This window comes from Pristiophorus japonicus, chromosome 26, assembly GCF_044704955.1.
Source record: "Pristiophorus japonicus isolate sPriJap1 chromosome 26, sPriJap1.hap1, whole genome shotgun sequence".
Taxonomy (NCBI): Eukaryota; Metazoa; Chordata; class Chondrichthyes; family Pristiophoridae; genus Pristiophorus; species Pristiophorus japonicus.
The window spans coordinates 22,252,030-22,269,924 of NC_092002.1; the positions used below are offsets into that span (position 1 = coordinate 22,252,030).

Sequence of the window (17,895 nt, forward strand, 5' to 3'; positions counted from 1 at the left end):
GGTTTCTGCTGATGTCAGGAAATGACCCCTGCACACCAGCGACGGTGAAAGCACAGTGCTGCCCATATTGGCCAGTGGAGAGGTTTGTCTGCCCACGAGCATCCTCCAGACGGCAGACAAGGGCAGCAAGCAGAGCCTATTCACAGTTCTGGCACTTTTAGTGAGAGGCATCTTAGGAAAGGCCTGCTATTCTTGGGTTCAATGTGCAAATTCATATTGTAAGGGTCTCCCCTGCGGTGGTACTCCTGCAGGCAAGGGGTAGAGAAGTCTCTCGTTCTCGACATTAAATCTGATGCTAATCAGAGAACCATGTCATTTAGCCCAGCACAATTTGAAGCACACCCGATCCTCTTCAAACCTTCAGTGTCACAGCTTCTCTTTAGCCTCTGTGACCTTCTCACTCCAGTTCATTCAAAAAGGCGCAGCAAATATTTAACACGTTGATAACGAAAAGGAGGCATTTGGCATTGTTTGCACCACGGACCTTGGTCCTAGAAGGATGCCAGATGGCATGGGTGCAGCTGCTTGAAGCGACATGATCTATAGCAAGTGGCATCACAATGGCAGTGCACTGGGAATGAGTTCATCTACATCAACGGTGAAAAGAGGAGGGAAGAAATACATTAATAAAACACAAAGGCCAAATAACCAGATTGTCATAAGTGACCCCAAGGTCTTGGACACAAATGCCCCCTTGCAGCTTTCCGATGATTAACTGTTAAGGTACCAGTTGCAGTATTTGTTATGCAAACTTAAGAAGCTCTTGTTTGTACAACTGGAGGTGGGGAGGAGGGGGGGGGGGGAGGGTGAAGTTCAGACTCGGGGGGTGGGGGAAATAAACTCACCCGACTATCCAGCCAATTTGAATCAGTGTCACAACGCTTCGAGGGAACCTTGCTCATGAGAATCCACAGGACAAAGCACATCGCCAACCAGCTGGCAGATGGGAACTTACTTTTCAGGAATGCCGCAAGTTCATACAGGGTTCGGTCATCAGAATTTCCGTCCCATTTCTTTAGTGCAATACCGTTGAAGGGCTGGAGGCTGAAAGCTTCCTTCTTACAGTCCACGATTATAACCTTGGAAGGATCCCTGTTCAGGCAGGAAACGTCCTGTGAGAGAGAAATTATGAAAGTTCAACACAATTCCATAGTAAACAAGGCAGAGTTTTAGAAGAATGAGAGGTGATCTCATTGAAACATACACAATTCTTACAGGGCTTGACAGGGTGGATGCAGGGAGGATGTTTCCCCCTTGCTGAGGAGTGTAGAACCAGGGGTCACAGTCTCAGGATAAGGGTCGGCCATTTACGACTGAGATGAGGAGAAGCTTCTTCACTCAAGAGGATTGTGAACCTCTGGAATTCTCTGCCCCAGAGAGCTGTGGAAGTTCAGTCTTTGAGTATATTCAAGACCGAGATCAATAGATTTTTGGATGTTAAGGGAATCAAGGGATATGGGGATCGGGCAGGAAAGTGGAGTTGAGGTAGAAGATCTGACATGACCTTATTGAATGGCGGAGCAGGCTCAAGGGGCCGAATGGCCGACTCCTGCTCCTATTTCATATCTACTTATGTTCTAAACAGATAGATGAAGGGCCCCCGAAAGCTCAGCAAAGGCTCTGGCATACCAAGCAAGAAGTCCCACGTTTGATTTTCAGGCACTGCCTTCGACCAATGTCAGTGTATGATGCCTCCCATAGCTGAGTGGCACGCTGATATGTATGAGACCACTGAGGAACAATGCTAACGTGGGTGAGGAGTTAAAGCACAATTAGCGCCTGTCAAACTGTATCACAGGACCAGCCAACCTTTCCAGGGGGAAAAAGATGAACCAACCCGTTCCTGTGTTGAGCTAATGGAGCTCAGGAGTTGGACACTGGTGAACTAGGATGTGCTCCCCTGGGTTTGGGGGAGGGGGAAACAGCCAGGGTATAGAAACATAGAAAATAGGTGCAGAAGTAGGCCATTAGGCACTTCGAGCCTGCACCACCATTCAATAAGGTCATGGCTCCTAATCGCTATCCAGTGACCCCACTGTGCAATGCACGTGTGGATGTTGAGAGCCAAATTGGGCTTGGCTGTAAATAACATGCCGACATTGTCCAGGTCCATAGAGGATGAATGGTCACTTTGGGCAGGTGAGGCGAGGGCAGGGGAGCGCTGAGAGGAGGGGAGGGGAGCGGGGGAGCCCAGAGCCGATGGGGAGGGGAGGGGAAGGGAGGGGAGGGGAGGGGAGGGGAGGGGAGGGGAGGGGAGGGGAGGGGAGGGGAGGGCCTCCAGTGCCGGGAGCAGAGTCAGGAAACAAGGGGAAAATTGGCAATAATTGAAAAGAAAATCCAAAACAAAACCAGCGTGAATATCATATTAATAAAAATTAATATTAAATAAGGCTGCTGCCACCATCTGCGGATATAGAATTGCCAGATTGTTTAATCTAATTATTGGAAACCCATCTGTTCTCGAGCAGAGTACATCAGTCATTATTTGACCAGAGACAAATACTAATAAAGCTGTTATAGGTCACCCCTTCATAGCAGCAGAACCTCCTAATTAATTACAATTAAATCTACGCTCACTCCATAGAAACTTGCAGTGCATTAAAGGAGCAGTCTGACGCCTCACCGAGAGACCTGTCGAGGGTTAGCATGTTTCCACTTTGCAGACATCCGATATTAAACCAGAACATTAACTTGAATGAGATGAGGCATCAAAGGGTGTGAAAGTAACTGCAGATCTCTATAGTAACATTCCCATGGCACAATAAGAAACAAACAGGATTACAGCTGCTGTCATTTGGTGAATATATCAAGTGCTCCCCAATTTAGTTGCTGACAGTGGATCGAAGCCTTACATACCATGAAGATGCGAGGTTTGGTCCCAGGTCTATTTTGAGTTAGCTGATCTAAGCAAGATGAACGCGTCATCGTATCCCAACTGCACGCCCAACTCTCCCTCTCAATCTCTGCAAGCGGCTTGTGTCTCACCCACAGCACTGGTCAAAGCTACCAATAATACGGTGACTGCAGTATCCCTGCTCATCTTTCTCAACCTCTCAGTGCCCGTTGAAACCTTCAACCATTCCATGTCTCCTCCATGGTTGCCCAAGTGATTGCCCTTTTATGGTTCTGTTTGTAGCTCTCGAAGTACTCAGCACATTTTCCACTAAGATCTCCTGAACCATGCCCCACGATTCTACACTTCTTGCCTCTTGGAGACAACCATCCATGTGGTCCAGTTCCACATGTAAGCCAATAACAACATAAGAACATAAGAACATAAGAATTAGGAACAGGAGTAGGCCATCTAGCCCCTCGAGCCTGCTCCGCCATTCAACAAGATCATGGCTGATCCAGTCGTGGACTCAGCTCCACTTACCCGCCCTCTCCCCGTAACCCTTTATTCCCTTACTTGTTAAAAATCTATCTATCTTTGACTTGAAAACATTCAATGAGCTAGCCTCAACTGCTTCCTTGGGCAGAGAATTCCACAGATTCACAACCCTCTGGGAGAAGAAATTTTTTCTCAACTCGGTTTTAAATTGGCTCCTCCGTATTTTGAGGCTGTGCCCCCTAGTTCTAGTCTCCCCCACCAATGGAAACAACCTCTCTGCCTCTATCTTGTCTATCCCTTTCATGATTTTAAATGTTTCTATAAGATCACCCCTCATCCTTCTGAACTCCAAGGAGTAAAGACCCAGTCTACTCAATCTATCATCAGAAGGTAACCCCCTCATTTCTCGAATCAGCCGAGTGAATTGTCTCTGTACCCCTTCCAAAGCTAGTATATCCTTCCTTAAGTAAGGTGACCAAAACTGCACGCAGTACTCCAGGTGCGGCCTTACCAATACCCGATACAGTTGCAGCAAGACCTCCCTGCTTTTGTACTCCATCCCTCTCGCAATGAAGGCCAACATTCCATTTGCCTTCCTGATTACCTGCTGCACCTGCAAACTAACCTTTTGGGATTCATGCACAAGGACCCCCAGGTCCCTTTGCACCACAGCATGTTGTAATTTCTCCCCATTCAAATAATATTCCCTTTTACTGTTTTTTTTCCCCCAAGGTGGATGACCTCACACTTTCCGACATGGTATTCCATCTGCCAAACCTTAGCCCATTCGCTTAACCTATCCAAATCTCCTTGCAGTCTCTCTGAGTCCTCTACACAACCCGCTTTCCCACTAATCTTAGTGTCATCTGCAAATTTTGTTGCACTACACTCTGTCCCCTCTTCTAGGTCATCTATGTATATTGTAAACAGTTGTGGTCCCAGCACTGATCCCTGTGGCACACCACTAACCACTGATTTCCAACCGGAAAAGGACCCATTTATCCTGACTCTCTGCTTTCTGTTCGCCAGCCAATTCTCTATCCATGCTAATACATTTCCTCTGACTCCGCGTACCTTTATCTTCTGCAGTAACCTTTTGTGTGGCACCTTATCGAATGCCTTTTGGAAATCTAAATACACCACATCCATCGGTACACCTCTATCCACCATGCTCGTTATATCCTCAAAGAATTCCAGCAAGTTAGTTAAACATGATTTCCCTTTCATGAATCCATGCTGCGTCTGCTTGATTGCACTATTCCTATCCAGATGTCCCGCTATTTCTTCCTTCATGATAGTTTCAAGCATTTTCCCCACTACAGATGTTAAAACTAACCGGCCTATAGTTACCTGCCTTTTGCCTGCCCCCTTTTTTAAACAGAGGCGTTACATTAGCTGCTCTCCAATCTGCTGGTACCTCCCCAGAGTCCAGAGAATTTTGGTAGATTATAACGAATGCATCTGCTATAACTTCAGCCATCTCTTTTAATACCCTGGGATGTATTTCATCAGGACCAGGGGACTTGACTACCTTCAGTCCCATTAGCCTGTCCAGCACTACTCCCCTAGTGATAGTGATTGTCTCAAGGTCCTCCCTTCCCACATTCCTGTGGCCTGCAAATTTTGGCATTGTTTTTGTGTCTTCCACTGTGAAGACGGAAGCAAAATAATTGTTTAAGGTCTCAGCCATTTCCACATTTCCCATTATTAAATCTCCCTTCTCATCTTCTAAGGGACCAACATTTACTTTAGTCACTCTCTTCCATTTTATATATCGGTAAAAGCTTTTACTATCTGTTTTTATGTTTTGCGCCAGTTTACTTTTGTAATCTATCTTTCCTTTCTTTATTGCTTTCCTAGTCATTCTTTGCTGTCGTTTAAAATTTTCCCAATCTTCTAGTTTCCCACTAACTTTGGCCACCTTATACGCATTGGTTTTTAATTTGATACTCTCCTTTATTTCCTTGGTTATCCACGGCTGGTTATCACTTCTCTTGCCGCCCTTCTTTTTCACTGGAATATATTTTTTTTGCGCACTGTGAAAGAGCTCCTTAAAATTCCTCCACTGTTCCTCAATTGTGCCACCGTTTAGTCCTTGTTTCCAGTCTACTTTAGCCAACTCTGCCCTCATCCCACTGTAGTCCCCTTTGTTTAAGCATAGTACCCTCGTTTCTGATACAACTTCCTCATCCTCAATCTGTATTACAAATTCAACCATATTGTGATCACTCATTCTGAGAGGATCTTTTACGAGGAGATCGTTTATTTTTCCTGTCTCATTACACAGGACCAGATCCAAGATGGCTTGCTCCCTTGTAGGCTGTTACATACTGTTCTAAGAAACAGTCCCGTATGCATTCTATGAATTTCTCCTCCAGGCTACCCCCTGCGATTTGATTTGACCAATTGATATGTAGGTTAAAATCCCCCATGACCTCTGTCGTTCCTTTTTCACATGCCTCCATTATTCCCTTGATTATTGCCCGCCCCACCATGAAGTTTTTATTTGGGGGCCTATAAACTACGCCGACCAGTGACTTTATCCCCTTACTATCTCTAATCTCCACCCACAATGATTAAAAATTTTGTTCATTGGAGCCAATATCATCCCTCACAACTGCCCTGATATCATCCTTTAACAGAGCTACCCCACCTCCTTTCCCTTCTTGCCTATCTTTCTGAATCGTCAGATACCCCTGTATGTTTAATTCCCAGTCTTGGCCACCTTGCAACCATGTTTCTGTAATGGCCACCAAATCATACCCATTTGTAATGATTTGTGCCGTCAACTCATTTACTTTATTTCGAATGCTGCGTGCATTTAGGTAGAGTGTTTTCATCCTAGTTTTTAAACCATGATTTTTAGTTTTTACCCCTCCTGCAGCCCTTTTATATTCAGTGGCCCTTTTTGTTTCTTGCCTTTGGTTTCTCTGCCCTCCATTTTTACTCATCTCTTTTCTGTTTTTTGTTTTTGTCTCCTTTTTGTTTCCCTCTGTCTCCCTGTATTGGTTCCTATCCCCCTGCCATATTAGTTTAACTCCTCACCAACAGCACTAGCAAACACTCCCCCTAGGACATTAATTCCATTCCTGCCCAAGTGCAGACCGTCCAGTTTGTACTGGTCCCACCTCCCCCAGAACCTGTTCCAATGCCCCTGCTGCACCACTGCTCAAGCCACGTATTCATCTGTGCTATCCTGCGATTCCTACTCTGACTAGCACGTGGCACTGGTAGCAATCCCGAGATTATTACTTTTGAGGTCCTACTTTTTAATTTAACTCCTAGCTCCTTAAATTCGTCTCGTAGGATCTCATTCCTTTTTTTACCTCTGTCGTTGGTACCAATGTGCACCACGACAACTGGCTGTTCTCCCTCCCTTTTTAGAATGTCCTGCACTCGCTCAGAGACATCCTTGACCCTTGCACCAGGGAGGCAACATACCATCCTGGAGTCTCGATTGCAGCCGCAGAAACGCCTATCTATTCCCCTTATGATTGAATCCCCTATCTCTATCGCTCTCCCACTCTTTTTCATGCCCTCCTGTACAACAGAGCCAGCCACGGTGCCATGAACTTGGCTGCCGCTGCTCTCCCCTGATGAGTCATCTCCCTCAACAATACTCAAAGCAGTGTATCTGTTTTGCAGGGGGATGACCAGGTGGGACCCTTGCACTACTTTCTTTGTACTACTCTTCCTGCTGGTCTTCCATTCCCTAGCTGGCTGTGGATCCTTCTCATGCGGTAAGACCAACTCACTAAACGTGCCACTTATGTCATTCTCAGCATCGTGGATGCTCCAGAGTGAATCCACCCTCAGTTCCAATTCTGCAACACGGTACGTCAGGAGATGGAGGCGGATACACTTCTCACACACGTAGTCCTCAAGGACACCGGAAGCGTCCCCGAGTTCCCACATGGCACAGGAGGAGCATATCACGTGACCGAGTTCTCCTGCCATGCCTGAACCCTTAGATACCCTTAAATTGGTAACAACAATGTTACAGTTCACTTACTGATATAAAAAATAAAAATAAAAGCGACTCACCAATCACCAGCCAATAACACTCAGCTTTAGCCCCCCAGCGCCGTGCTGTCCCAACACACTGCCCAACATCAAGGTGCAGATGAGGCACAACTTTCTCCATTATTTGTCAAGCCCAAATTCACCCTGTTGAGTTCTCGACAGAAACTCCACATCCTGGTCTGATTCCACCTGCCCCATGAGTACTAGGTCAGACTAAACCAGGCAGCACACAACTTTGGTGTCGGTGTTTGACTCCAAGCTGATATTTGGACCCATCCAGTCCACCACCAGAACTTCCTGCTTCCATAACCGTTCCAACATCAACAACTGAAAGGCTAATGCATGTCATTGTAACCTCGAGGCTCAGCGTGATCTGCGTCAGTCTCCCAAGCTCCATCCGACACAAAGTCCACCCCATTTGGAACTCCAACAACCCCTTTTCTATCACCATTTACTTACCACCAATGCCCTTGCTAACCATTGCTATTGCCCCATCTCTCAACACGGACTTCAACACCTGCATCTACACTTCCTTGCTCCACTCTATCTCTGCAGTCCCGTCCAGCCTGACATCCCAATTCTTGTCCCTCTGCTCCTCTGAACCTAGAGTACTGCGTGCGTCCATCTTCCTCCACTCCACTGAGTGCAGGGGTTTCAACCATCACAATCCGGCTCACAAAGTCTTTCCCAAATCCCCTCCACCATCAAACACTTCCACAGAACCTATAATCTGACCTTGCCTGTGGCCCTCTGCCCGAAGTCTTCCCAAACTCCCTGTTCAGTGCCCCGATTTCACCCCAGCCCCTCTTTGCGAAGCATTTTGATACATTTTGCTTTAAGGTGCGACATAAATGTGTATACAACTGTCCTCACTGTCCAAGATTGAAATTACAGAGTATTTACAGCAGAGAATCAGGCCATTCGGCCCAACGGGTCTATGCCGGTGTTTATGCTCCCCACCAGCCTCCTCCCACGCCTCTTCATCTCACCCTATTTCTTATCCAAGAGAAAGATTCTCCCAATCCGTGTGGCTAGGAAACATACCACGTTCTTTTATCCCATCATTTCCCCATCCCTCCCACTGTATTCCCCCTTACTACGTCATGCAATATGCCACTGAGTGAGTGGGAATGTCTGTGTCAAGGCCTTCGAGAGGGTGCAGAAGGGATTTACTCGCAGGGATGAAGGACAGTGTGGAGAGAACTGGAGAAGCTGGAACTGTTCTCCTTCGAGCAGAGAAAGTTAAAAGGAGATTTGATAAGACACGTTCTGTTCAAAATTGTGAAGGGTTTTGATAGAGTAAATAAGGGAAAACTGTTCCCAGTGGCAGAAGTGTCGGCAACCTGAGGAATTGGATAAATACCCCAGGGGAAAGCATTTACAGGGCTGTGGGGAGAGCGAGAAAGTGGGACTAATTGGAAAGCTCTTTCACAGAGCCAGCACAGGCACGATGGCTCAATTGGCCTCCTTCTGTGCAATATGATTCTATTCGCTCAGGCCAGAATCTCACTATTTTGTGGCAAATGCACATTGGTGATGCAATGTGCCATGTCGTTTATTCGACCTAATGTTCTCCCCATCTCTTCTGAAGGCTTTTGCTGTGGAACAGTTCCATAAGTGCCTGCAGCTTTCGGCCAAGCGGCCATTCTTCCTCCCGAGCTCGAGCCTCAGCAGGCTTGGCGAGGTTTTTCACAGTGAGGCCCAATCTTCTCACCCAAAATCTACACCTTTCTGCAGGGGCCAATGGCTACTGATTAGAGTGGAAATCCCACTGGTTTTCCCTCTCTCTCAAACCCAGGGGCTGCCCCAGCTGGGGTCAGTAAGCCAGGAGATGCAGCACTGCTATCCAGGGCTACGGAATGGAAAGCAGCCAACTTTCCCACTCCTGATGGGAAAGTGTGTGCATGTGTGGACACACATGGAGCAAGGGCATGTCAGCCCGTTGATGTCAAAGTCTAAGATCATACATAAGCAATAGGAGCAGGAGTCGGCCATTTGGCCCCTCGAGCCTGCTCCGCCACTTAATAAGATAATGGTTGTTCTGATCTTGGGCTCAGCTCCACTTCCCTGCCCGCTCCCCATAACCCTTGACTCCCTTATCACTCAAAAATCTGTCTATCGCCACCTTAAATATATTCAATGACCCAGCCTCCACAGTTTTCTGGGGGAGAGAATTCCAAAGATTCACGACACTCAGAAGAAATTCCTCCGCATCTCCGTTTTAAATGTGCGACCCCTTATTCTGAGACTGTGCCCCTAGTTCTAGATTCCCCCACAAGGGGAAGCATCCTCACTGCATCTACCCTCTCGAGCCCCCTCAGTATCTTGTACATTTCAATAAGATCACCTCTCATTCTTCTAAGTTGCACTGAGTACAGGCCCAACCTCCTCAACCTTTCCTCATGAAGGATGCTCACTTGAGTAAGGCAGCAGATACCTGCTGGCACATGTAGCAGTAGCCCGGCATGAATGATGACCAACGTTGCCACTAAGCCGCAGGGCCGGGCAGTGGTCTGGAGGTCCCGCGCTGGCTGCCGCCCGCTCACCGGTTACTACACTGAAGAAACCGTGCATGCGGGAAAATTTGAACGGGCCAGTTAAAGGGACCCCGCACCTCAAACAAAGGGAACCTTGGTCATTACCTCCAGGGGAGAGGAGAAAAGTGCAGACAGGGTGGTGGATGAGAGAATATAACAAAACAAAAGAAAACAACATTCTAGGCTGGGAGTCCTGGCCTCATAAAATATCCCATAAAACCACTGCTTTGAGTACTGTTGGGGAGGATGACTCATCAGGGGAGGGCAGCAGCAGCCAAGTTCATGGCACCGTAGGTGGCTCTGCTGCAAAGGAGGGCAGGAAAAAGAGTGGGAGCGCGATAGTGATAGGGGATTCGATGGTGAGGGGAATAGATAGGCGTTTCTGCGGACGCAACCGAGACTCCAGGATGGTATGTTGCCTCCCTGGTGCAAGGGTCAAGGATGTCTCGGAGCGGGTGCAGGACATTTTGAAATGGGAGGGAGAACAGCCAGTTGTCGTGGTGCACATTGGTACCAACGACATAGGTAAAAAAAGGGATGAGGTCCTACGAAAAGAATTTAAGGAGCTAGGAGCTAAATTAAAAAGTAGGACCTCAAAAGTAGTAATCTCGGGATTGCTACCAGTGCCACGTGCTAGTCAGAGTAGGAATCGCAGGATAGCGCAGATGAATACATGGCTTGAGCAGTGGTGCAGCAGGGAGGGATTCAAATTCTTGGGGCATTGGAACCGGTTCTGGGGGAGGTGGGACCAGTACAAACCGGACGGTCTGCACCTGGGCAGGTCCGGAACCAATGTCCTAGGGGGAGTGTTTGCTAGTGCTGTTGGGGAGGAGTTAAACTAATATTGCAGGGGGATGGGAACCTATACAGGGAGACAGAGGGAGACAAAAATGAGGCAAAAGCAAAAGACAGAAAGGAGATGAGGAAAAGTGGAGGGCAGAGAAACCCAAGGCAAAGAACAAAAAGGGCCACTGTACAGCAAAATTCTAGAAGGACAAAGGGTGTTAAAAAAGCAAGCCTGAAGGCTTTGTGTCTTAATGCAAGGAGTATCCGCAATAAGGTGGATGAATTAACTGTGCAAATAGATGTTAACAAATATGATGTGATTGGGATTACGGAGACGTGGCTCCAGGATGATCAGGGCTGGGAACTCAACATCCAGGGGTATTCAACATTCAGGAAGGATAGAATAAAAGGAAAAGGAGGTGGGGTAGCATTGCTGGTTAAAGAGGAGATTAATGCAATAGTTAGGAAAGACATTAGCTTGGATGATGTGGAATCTATATGGGTAGAGCTGCAGAACAATAAAGGGCAAAAATCGTTAGTGGGAGTTGTGTACAGACCTCCAAACAGTAGTAGTGATGTTGGGGAGGGCATCAAACAGGAAATTAGGAGTGCATGCAATAAAGGTGCAGCAGTTATAATGGGTGACTTTAATATGCACATAGATTGGGCTAGCCAAACTGGAAGCAATACGGTGGAGGAGGATTTCCTGGAATGCATAAGGGATGGTTTTCTAGACCAATATGTCGAGGAACCAACTAGGGGGGAGGCCATCTTAGACTGTGTGTTGTGTAATGAGAGGGGATTAATTAGCAATCTCATTGTGCGAGGCCCCTTGGGGAAGAGTGACCATAATATGGTGGAATTCTGCATTAGGATGGAGAATGAAACAGTTAATTCAGAGACCATGGTCCAGAACTTAAAGAAGGGTAACTTTGAAGGTATGAGGCATGAATTGGCTAAGATAGATTGGCGAATGATACTTAAGGGGTTGACTGTGGATGGGCAATGGCAGACATTTAGAGACCGCATGGATGAATTACAACAATTGTACATTCCTGTCTGGCGTAAAAATAAAAAAGGGAAGGTGGCTCAACCGTGGCTATCTAGGGAAATCAGCGATAGTATTAAAGCCAAGGAAATGGCATACAAATTGGCCAGAAATAGCAGCGAACCTGGGGACTGGGAGAAATTTAGAACTCAGCAGAGGAGTACAAAGGGTTTGATTAGGGCAGGGAAAATGGAGTACGAGAAGAAGCTTGCAGGGAACATTAAGGCGGATTGCAAAAGTTTCTATAGGTATGTAAAGAGAAAAAGGTTAGTAAAGACAAACGTAGGTCCCCTGCAGTCAGAATCAGGGGAAGTCATAACGGGGAACAAAGAAATGGCAGACCAATTGAACAAGTACTTTGGTTCAGTATTCACTAAGGAGGACACAAACAACCTTCCGGATATAAAAGTGGTCAGAGGGTCTATTAAGGAGGAGGAACTGAGGGAAATCTTTATTAGTCGGGAAATTGTGTTGGGGAAATTGATGGGATTGAAGGCCGATAAATCCCCAGGGCCTGATGGACTGCATCCCAGAGTACTTAAGGAGGTGGCCTTGGAAATAGCGGATGCATTGACAGTCATTTTCCAACATTCCATTGACTCTGGATCAGTTCCTATCGAGTGGAGGGTAGCCAATGTAACCCCACTTTTTAAAAAAGGAGGGAGAGAGAAAGCAGGGAATTATAGACCGGTCAGCCTGACCTCAGTAGTGGGTAAAATGATGGAATCAATTATTAAGGATGTCATAGCAGCGCATTTGGAAAATGGTGACATGATAGGTCCAAGTCAGCATGGATTTGTGAAAGGGAGATCATGCTTGACAAATCTTCTGGAATTTTTTGAGGATGTTTCCAATAAAGTGGACAAAGGAGTACCAGTTGATGTGGTATATTTGGACTTTCAGAAGGCTTTCGACAAGGTCCCACACAGGAGATTAATGTGCAAAGTTAAAGCACATGGGATTGGGGGTAGTGTGCTGACGTGGATTGAGAACTGGTTGTCAGACAGGAAGCAGAGTAGGAGTAAATGGGTACTTTTCGGAATGGCAGGCAGTGACTAGTGGGGTACCGCAGGGTTCTGTGCTGGGGCCCCAGCTGTTTACATTGTACATTAATGATTTAGACGAGGGGATTAAATGTAGTATCTCCAAATTTGCGGATGACATTAAGTTGGGTGGCAGTGTGAGCTGCGAGGAGGATGCTATGAGGCTGCAGAGTGACTTGGATAGGTTAGGTGAGTGGGCAAATGCGTGGCAGATGAAGTATAATGTGGATAAATGTGAGGTTATCCACTTTGGTGGTAAAAACAGAGGGATAGACTATTATCTGAATGGTGACAGATTAGGAAAAGGGAAGGTGCAACGAGACCTGGGTGTCATGGTACATCAGTCATTGAAGGTTGGCATGCAAGTACAGCAGGCGGTTAAGAAAGCAAATGGCATGTTGGCCTTCATAGCGAGGGGATTTGAGTACAGGGGCAGGGAGGTGTTGCTACAGTTGTACAGGGCCTTGGTGAGGCCACACCTGGAGTATTGTGTACAGTTTTGGTCTCCTAACTTGAGGAAGGACATTCTTGCTATTGAGGGAGTGCAGCGAAGATTCACCAGACTGATTCCCGGAATGGTGGGACTGACCTATCAAGAAAGACTGGATCAACTGGGCTTGTATTCACTGGAGTTCAGAAGAGTGAGAGGGGACCTCATAGAAACATTTAAAATTCTGACGGGTTTGGACAGGTTGGATGCAGGAAGAATGTTCCCAATGTTGGGGAAGTCCAGAACCAGGGGTCACAGTCTAAGGATAAGGGGTAAGCCATTTAGGACCGAGATAAGGAGAAACTTCTTCACCCAGAGAGTGGTGAACCTGTGGAATTCTCTACCACAGAAAGTAGTTGAGGCCAATTCACTAAATATATTCAAAAGGGAGTTAGATGAAGTCCTTACTACTCGGGGGATCAAGGGGTATGGCGTGAAAGCAGGAAGTGGGTACTGAATTTTCATGTTCAGCCATGAACTCATTGAATGGCGGTGCAGGCTAGAAGGGCTGAATGGCCTGCTCCTGCACCTATTTTCTATGTTTCTATGTTTCTATGTTAATCAAAGAGAAAGACTCGAGTTCTTTTTTTAAAACACACAATCTGCCAGCACTTTTTGTGAACTGTAAAATTTGTTTTGCAGAATTCAATTGGAATTAATTTCATGGAAATAACCTTCGGTCAAATACTTTCACCTCCACATCAAACTCATTTGTCCCAATGGCTCGGCAAGTTTCTCCGGACAGGAAACACAATCTCGGGCCTGAGTTGAGTCAGCTGATCTCAACCAGAGTGCGGAAACAGAGGCACGAACGGTAATTTAATTCACTTTATTCACAGGATATGGGCGTTGCTGGCAAGCTCGGCGTTTATTGCCCATCCCTAATTGCCCGTGAGAAGGTGGTGGTGAGCCGCGTGGTGGTACAACAAAGCCGCCATTTTGGAAGGCAGTTAAGCGTCAACCACATTGCACCTCGAGTCTCATCGTCGAGAGCATGCAGAAATCAAGCGCGGGCAGCGGAAGGAGCGTGTGGCAAACCAGTCCCACCCACCCCTTTCCCTCAACGACTATCTGCCCCACCTGTGACAGGGACTGTTCTCGTATTGGACTGTTCAGTCACCTAAGGACTCATTTTTAGAGTGGAAGCAAGTCTTCCTCGATTCCGAGGGACTGCCTATGATGATGATGACATTGCTATGGTTGTCACGTATAGGCCCAGACCGGGTAAGGGCGGCAGATTCCCTTCCCTAAAGGACATTAGTGAACCAGATGGGTTTTTAATGGCAATCCAGTACTTTCATGGGGATAAATTTGGCCCTCTGGTTAAAACGGCACGTACTCCAAAAACGGTGCCAAAAACTTTCCTCGGTATTCTCCCCTCCCCCGTGGACCGTTGGAAGCCTTGGCGTGGCGTGGAAAAAGCAGTGGGGGGGGGGGCGGAGCTACAGCCCTGCGCTGAAAACAGTGCCAGCGGCTGCGCACATGATCCTCGCCCTCCCAGTGTGTCTTGCAGGCTGTGAGCCTGACCCGATGTTCACCGCCCCTATCCCTGGCCGAGGGGAGAACCCGATGTTCACCGCCCCTATCCCTGACCGAGGGGAGGACTCGATGTTCACCGCCCTTATCCCTGGCCGAGGGGAGGACTCGATGTTCACCGCCCCTATCCCTGGCCGAGGGGAGGACTCGATGTTCACCGTCCCTATCCCTGGCCGAGGGGAGAACCCGATGTTCACCATCCCTATCCCTGGCCGAGGGGAGAACCCGATGTTTACCGCCCCTATCCCTGGCCGAGGGGAGAACCCGATGTTCACCGCCCTTATCCCTGGCCGAGGGGAGAACCCGATGTTCACCGTCCCTATCCCTGGCCGAGGGGAGGACTCGATGTTCACCGTCCCTATCCCTGGCTGAGGGGACGACCCGATGTTCACCGTCCCTATCCCTGGCCGAGGGGAGGACTCGATGTTCACCGTCCCTATCCCTGGCTGAGGGGAGGACTCGATGTTCACCGTCCCTATCCCTGGCTGAGGGGACGACCCGATGTTCACCGTCCCTATCCCTGGCCGAGGGGAGGACTCGATGTTCACCGTCCCTATCCCTGGCTGAGGGGACGACCCGATGTTCACCGCCCCTATCCCTGGCTGAGGGGAGAACCCGATGTTCACCGTCCCTATCCCTGGCTGAGGGGACGACCCGATGTTCACCGTCCCTATCCCTGGCCGAGGGGAGAACCCGATGTTCACCGCCCCTATCCCTGGCCGAGGGGAGGACTCGATGTTCACCGTCCCTATCCCTGGCTGAGGGGACGACCCGATGTTCACCGCCCCTATCCCTGGCCGAGGGGAGAACCCGATGTTCACCGTCCCTAACCCTGGCCGAGGGGAGAACCCGATGTTCACCGCCCCTATCCCTGGCCGAGGGGAGAACCCGATGTTCACCGTCCCTATCCCTGGCCGAGGGGAGAACCCGATGTTCACCGCCCCTATCCCTGGCCGAGGGGAGAACCCGATGTTCACCGCCCCTATCCCTGGCCGAGGGGAGGACTCGATGTTCACCGTCCCTATCCCTGGCCGAGGGGAGGACCCGATGTTCACCGTCCCTATCCCTGGCCGAGGGGAGGACTCGATGTTCACCGCCCCTATCCCTGGCCGAGGGGACGACCCGATGTTCACCGTCCCTATCCCTGGCCGAGGGGAGAACCCGATGTTCACCGTCCCTAACCCTGGCCGAGGGGAGAACCCGATGTTCACCGTCCCTAACCCTGGCCGAGGGGAGAACCCGATGTTCACCGTCCCTATCCCTGGCCGAGGGGAGAACCCGATGTTCACCATCCCTATCCCTGGCCGAGGGGAGGACTCGATGTTCACCGCCCCTATCCCTGGCCGAGGGCAGGACCCGATGTTCACCGTCCCTATCCCTGGCCGAGGGGAGGACCCGATGTTCACCGTCCCTATCCCTGGCCGAAGAGACGACCCAATGTTCACCATCCCTATCCCTGGCCGAGGGGAGGACTCGATGTTCACCGCCCCTATCCCTGGCCGAGGGCAGGACCCGATGTTCACCGCCCCTATCCCTGGCCGAGGGGAGGACTCGATGTTCACCGCCACTATCCCTGGCCGAGGGGAGAACCCGATGTTCACCGCCACTATCCCTGGCCGAGGGGAGAACCCGATGTTCACCTCCCCTATCCCTGGCCGAGGGGACAACCCGATGTTCACCGCCCCTATCCCTGGCCGAGGGGAGGACTCGATTTACACTGCCCCTATCCCTGGCCGAAGAGACGACCCAATAATCTTCAACAGCACTGCACTGGTAAACTATGCTGCACAACACAGAGCCATGGTTGAAGTAAGTTAGGGGTGCTGGCAGGAGTGGCATGTCTGTCAGACAGGTTCCCATGGAGTTTAGAAGCACCAGCAGCCATGGTGAATCGCTTGGCAGTGTGCACAGTCGCATACACGAGCCGGTGGGACTCGGGTACAAGGAACCTTTTTTTATAGCCGGGTGGGAGGGGTAGCGTTTTGTCTTTGAAGAAAAGTCCAGTTCTGATGCAGTTAAACATATTTCTGTAATATTTAACTCTGAATTTTTGTAACAATAAGCTAGCAGCATAGAGCGAGGCTCGTGGTGATATGAAACGTTAATATGCTATCCAGAGATGGAGGTCATAGCTAGTCCAAAGACATGCTGGCATCGATCCTGCTTAATTTCAGTGAGAAACTCTCAGCTCAATCCATCGTTTAACTCCATTTTGGGTGTCAATATGTTGAAATGGACAGAGTATTTTAAGACTATAAAAGATAGTTTTCATTTAATGTTGATAGGGTAGCCAATCTGTGTGAACTAATGTACGTTGTTTGGCCCAGCCTTGAGCCCTTGGTGACTTAAGTTTTTTAAAATTTATTTATTATTGATGGTTTTTATGCTTCTTTAATGTTGTTGTGAAGGTGTTTAGTGCTTTTGCAAGGTCCTCTCACTTCCCTCCCCTCCCTCATCTCTGGCTACCTGCGCTGATTTCTTAACTCTCCGCAAGGGGTTTCTCTGCGACCACAAATGGCCACATACGTTGGCCTAAGTTAGTTTGGGGCAACTATTAGCTGTCCAACCTGGCTTAAATGGCCAAGACAGGCGTAGATGGCTGGTAACACCCCCATTTGAAAAAACTAAACTAAAAAAAAATCCTAACCAACTCACTTACACTGGCGTAAATTAAATGTGCAGAATGGGGATTTTTAAGATACTGCAGAAAAATCAAGTTGCTCCAAAAATAAAAACAGAGGAACTCCTGGGAAATGTGGGCCCATGGTCACCATTACTGACACTAACTTTTTATTCCAGATTTACTTAATTAACTGAATTTAAATTCCCCAGCTGCTGTGGTGGGATTTGAACTCGGACCTTTGGATCATTAGTGTAGGCCTCTGGATTACTGGCCCAGTAACATAACCACTATGACACCGTATCGTGCACCTGAAAGCAACTCCAGGCAGCCTGCACCTGAATGCCTCCTGCTAGAAGTGCACTGGATGATTCTATCACCTGACTACTAGCTATGATGATCCATGCAGCTGAATAATCTGCCAAAATATGCTGTAAAGGATTACACGTGAACAATCACCATTTGGGCGAGGTTCGGGAAG

At 48.4% G+C, this 17,895-nt stretch overlaps 1 protein-coding gene across 1 annotated transcript in view; it reads right to left on the reverse strand.

The window, feature by feature from the left end:
- The window catches only part of timm50 (translocase of inner mitochondrial membrane 50 homolog (S. cerevisiae)), a 187,680-nt gene that overhangs the window by 14,363 nt on the left and 155,422 nt on the right, over positions 1 to 17,895 (reverse strand). Inside the window, exon 8 of the mRNA XM_070867627.1 lies at positions 956 to 1,112. Within this exon, the coding sequence (XP_070723728.1) occupies positions 956 to 1,112 (157 nt within the window). The remainder of the gene's footprint in view (positions 1 to 955; positions 1,113 to 17,895) is intronic.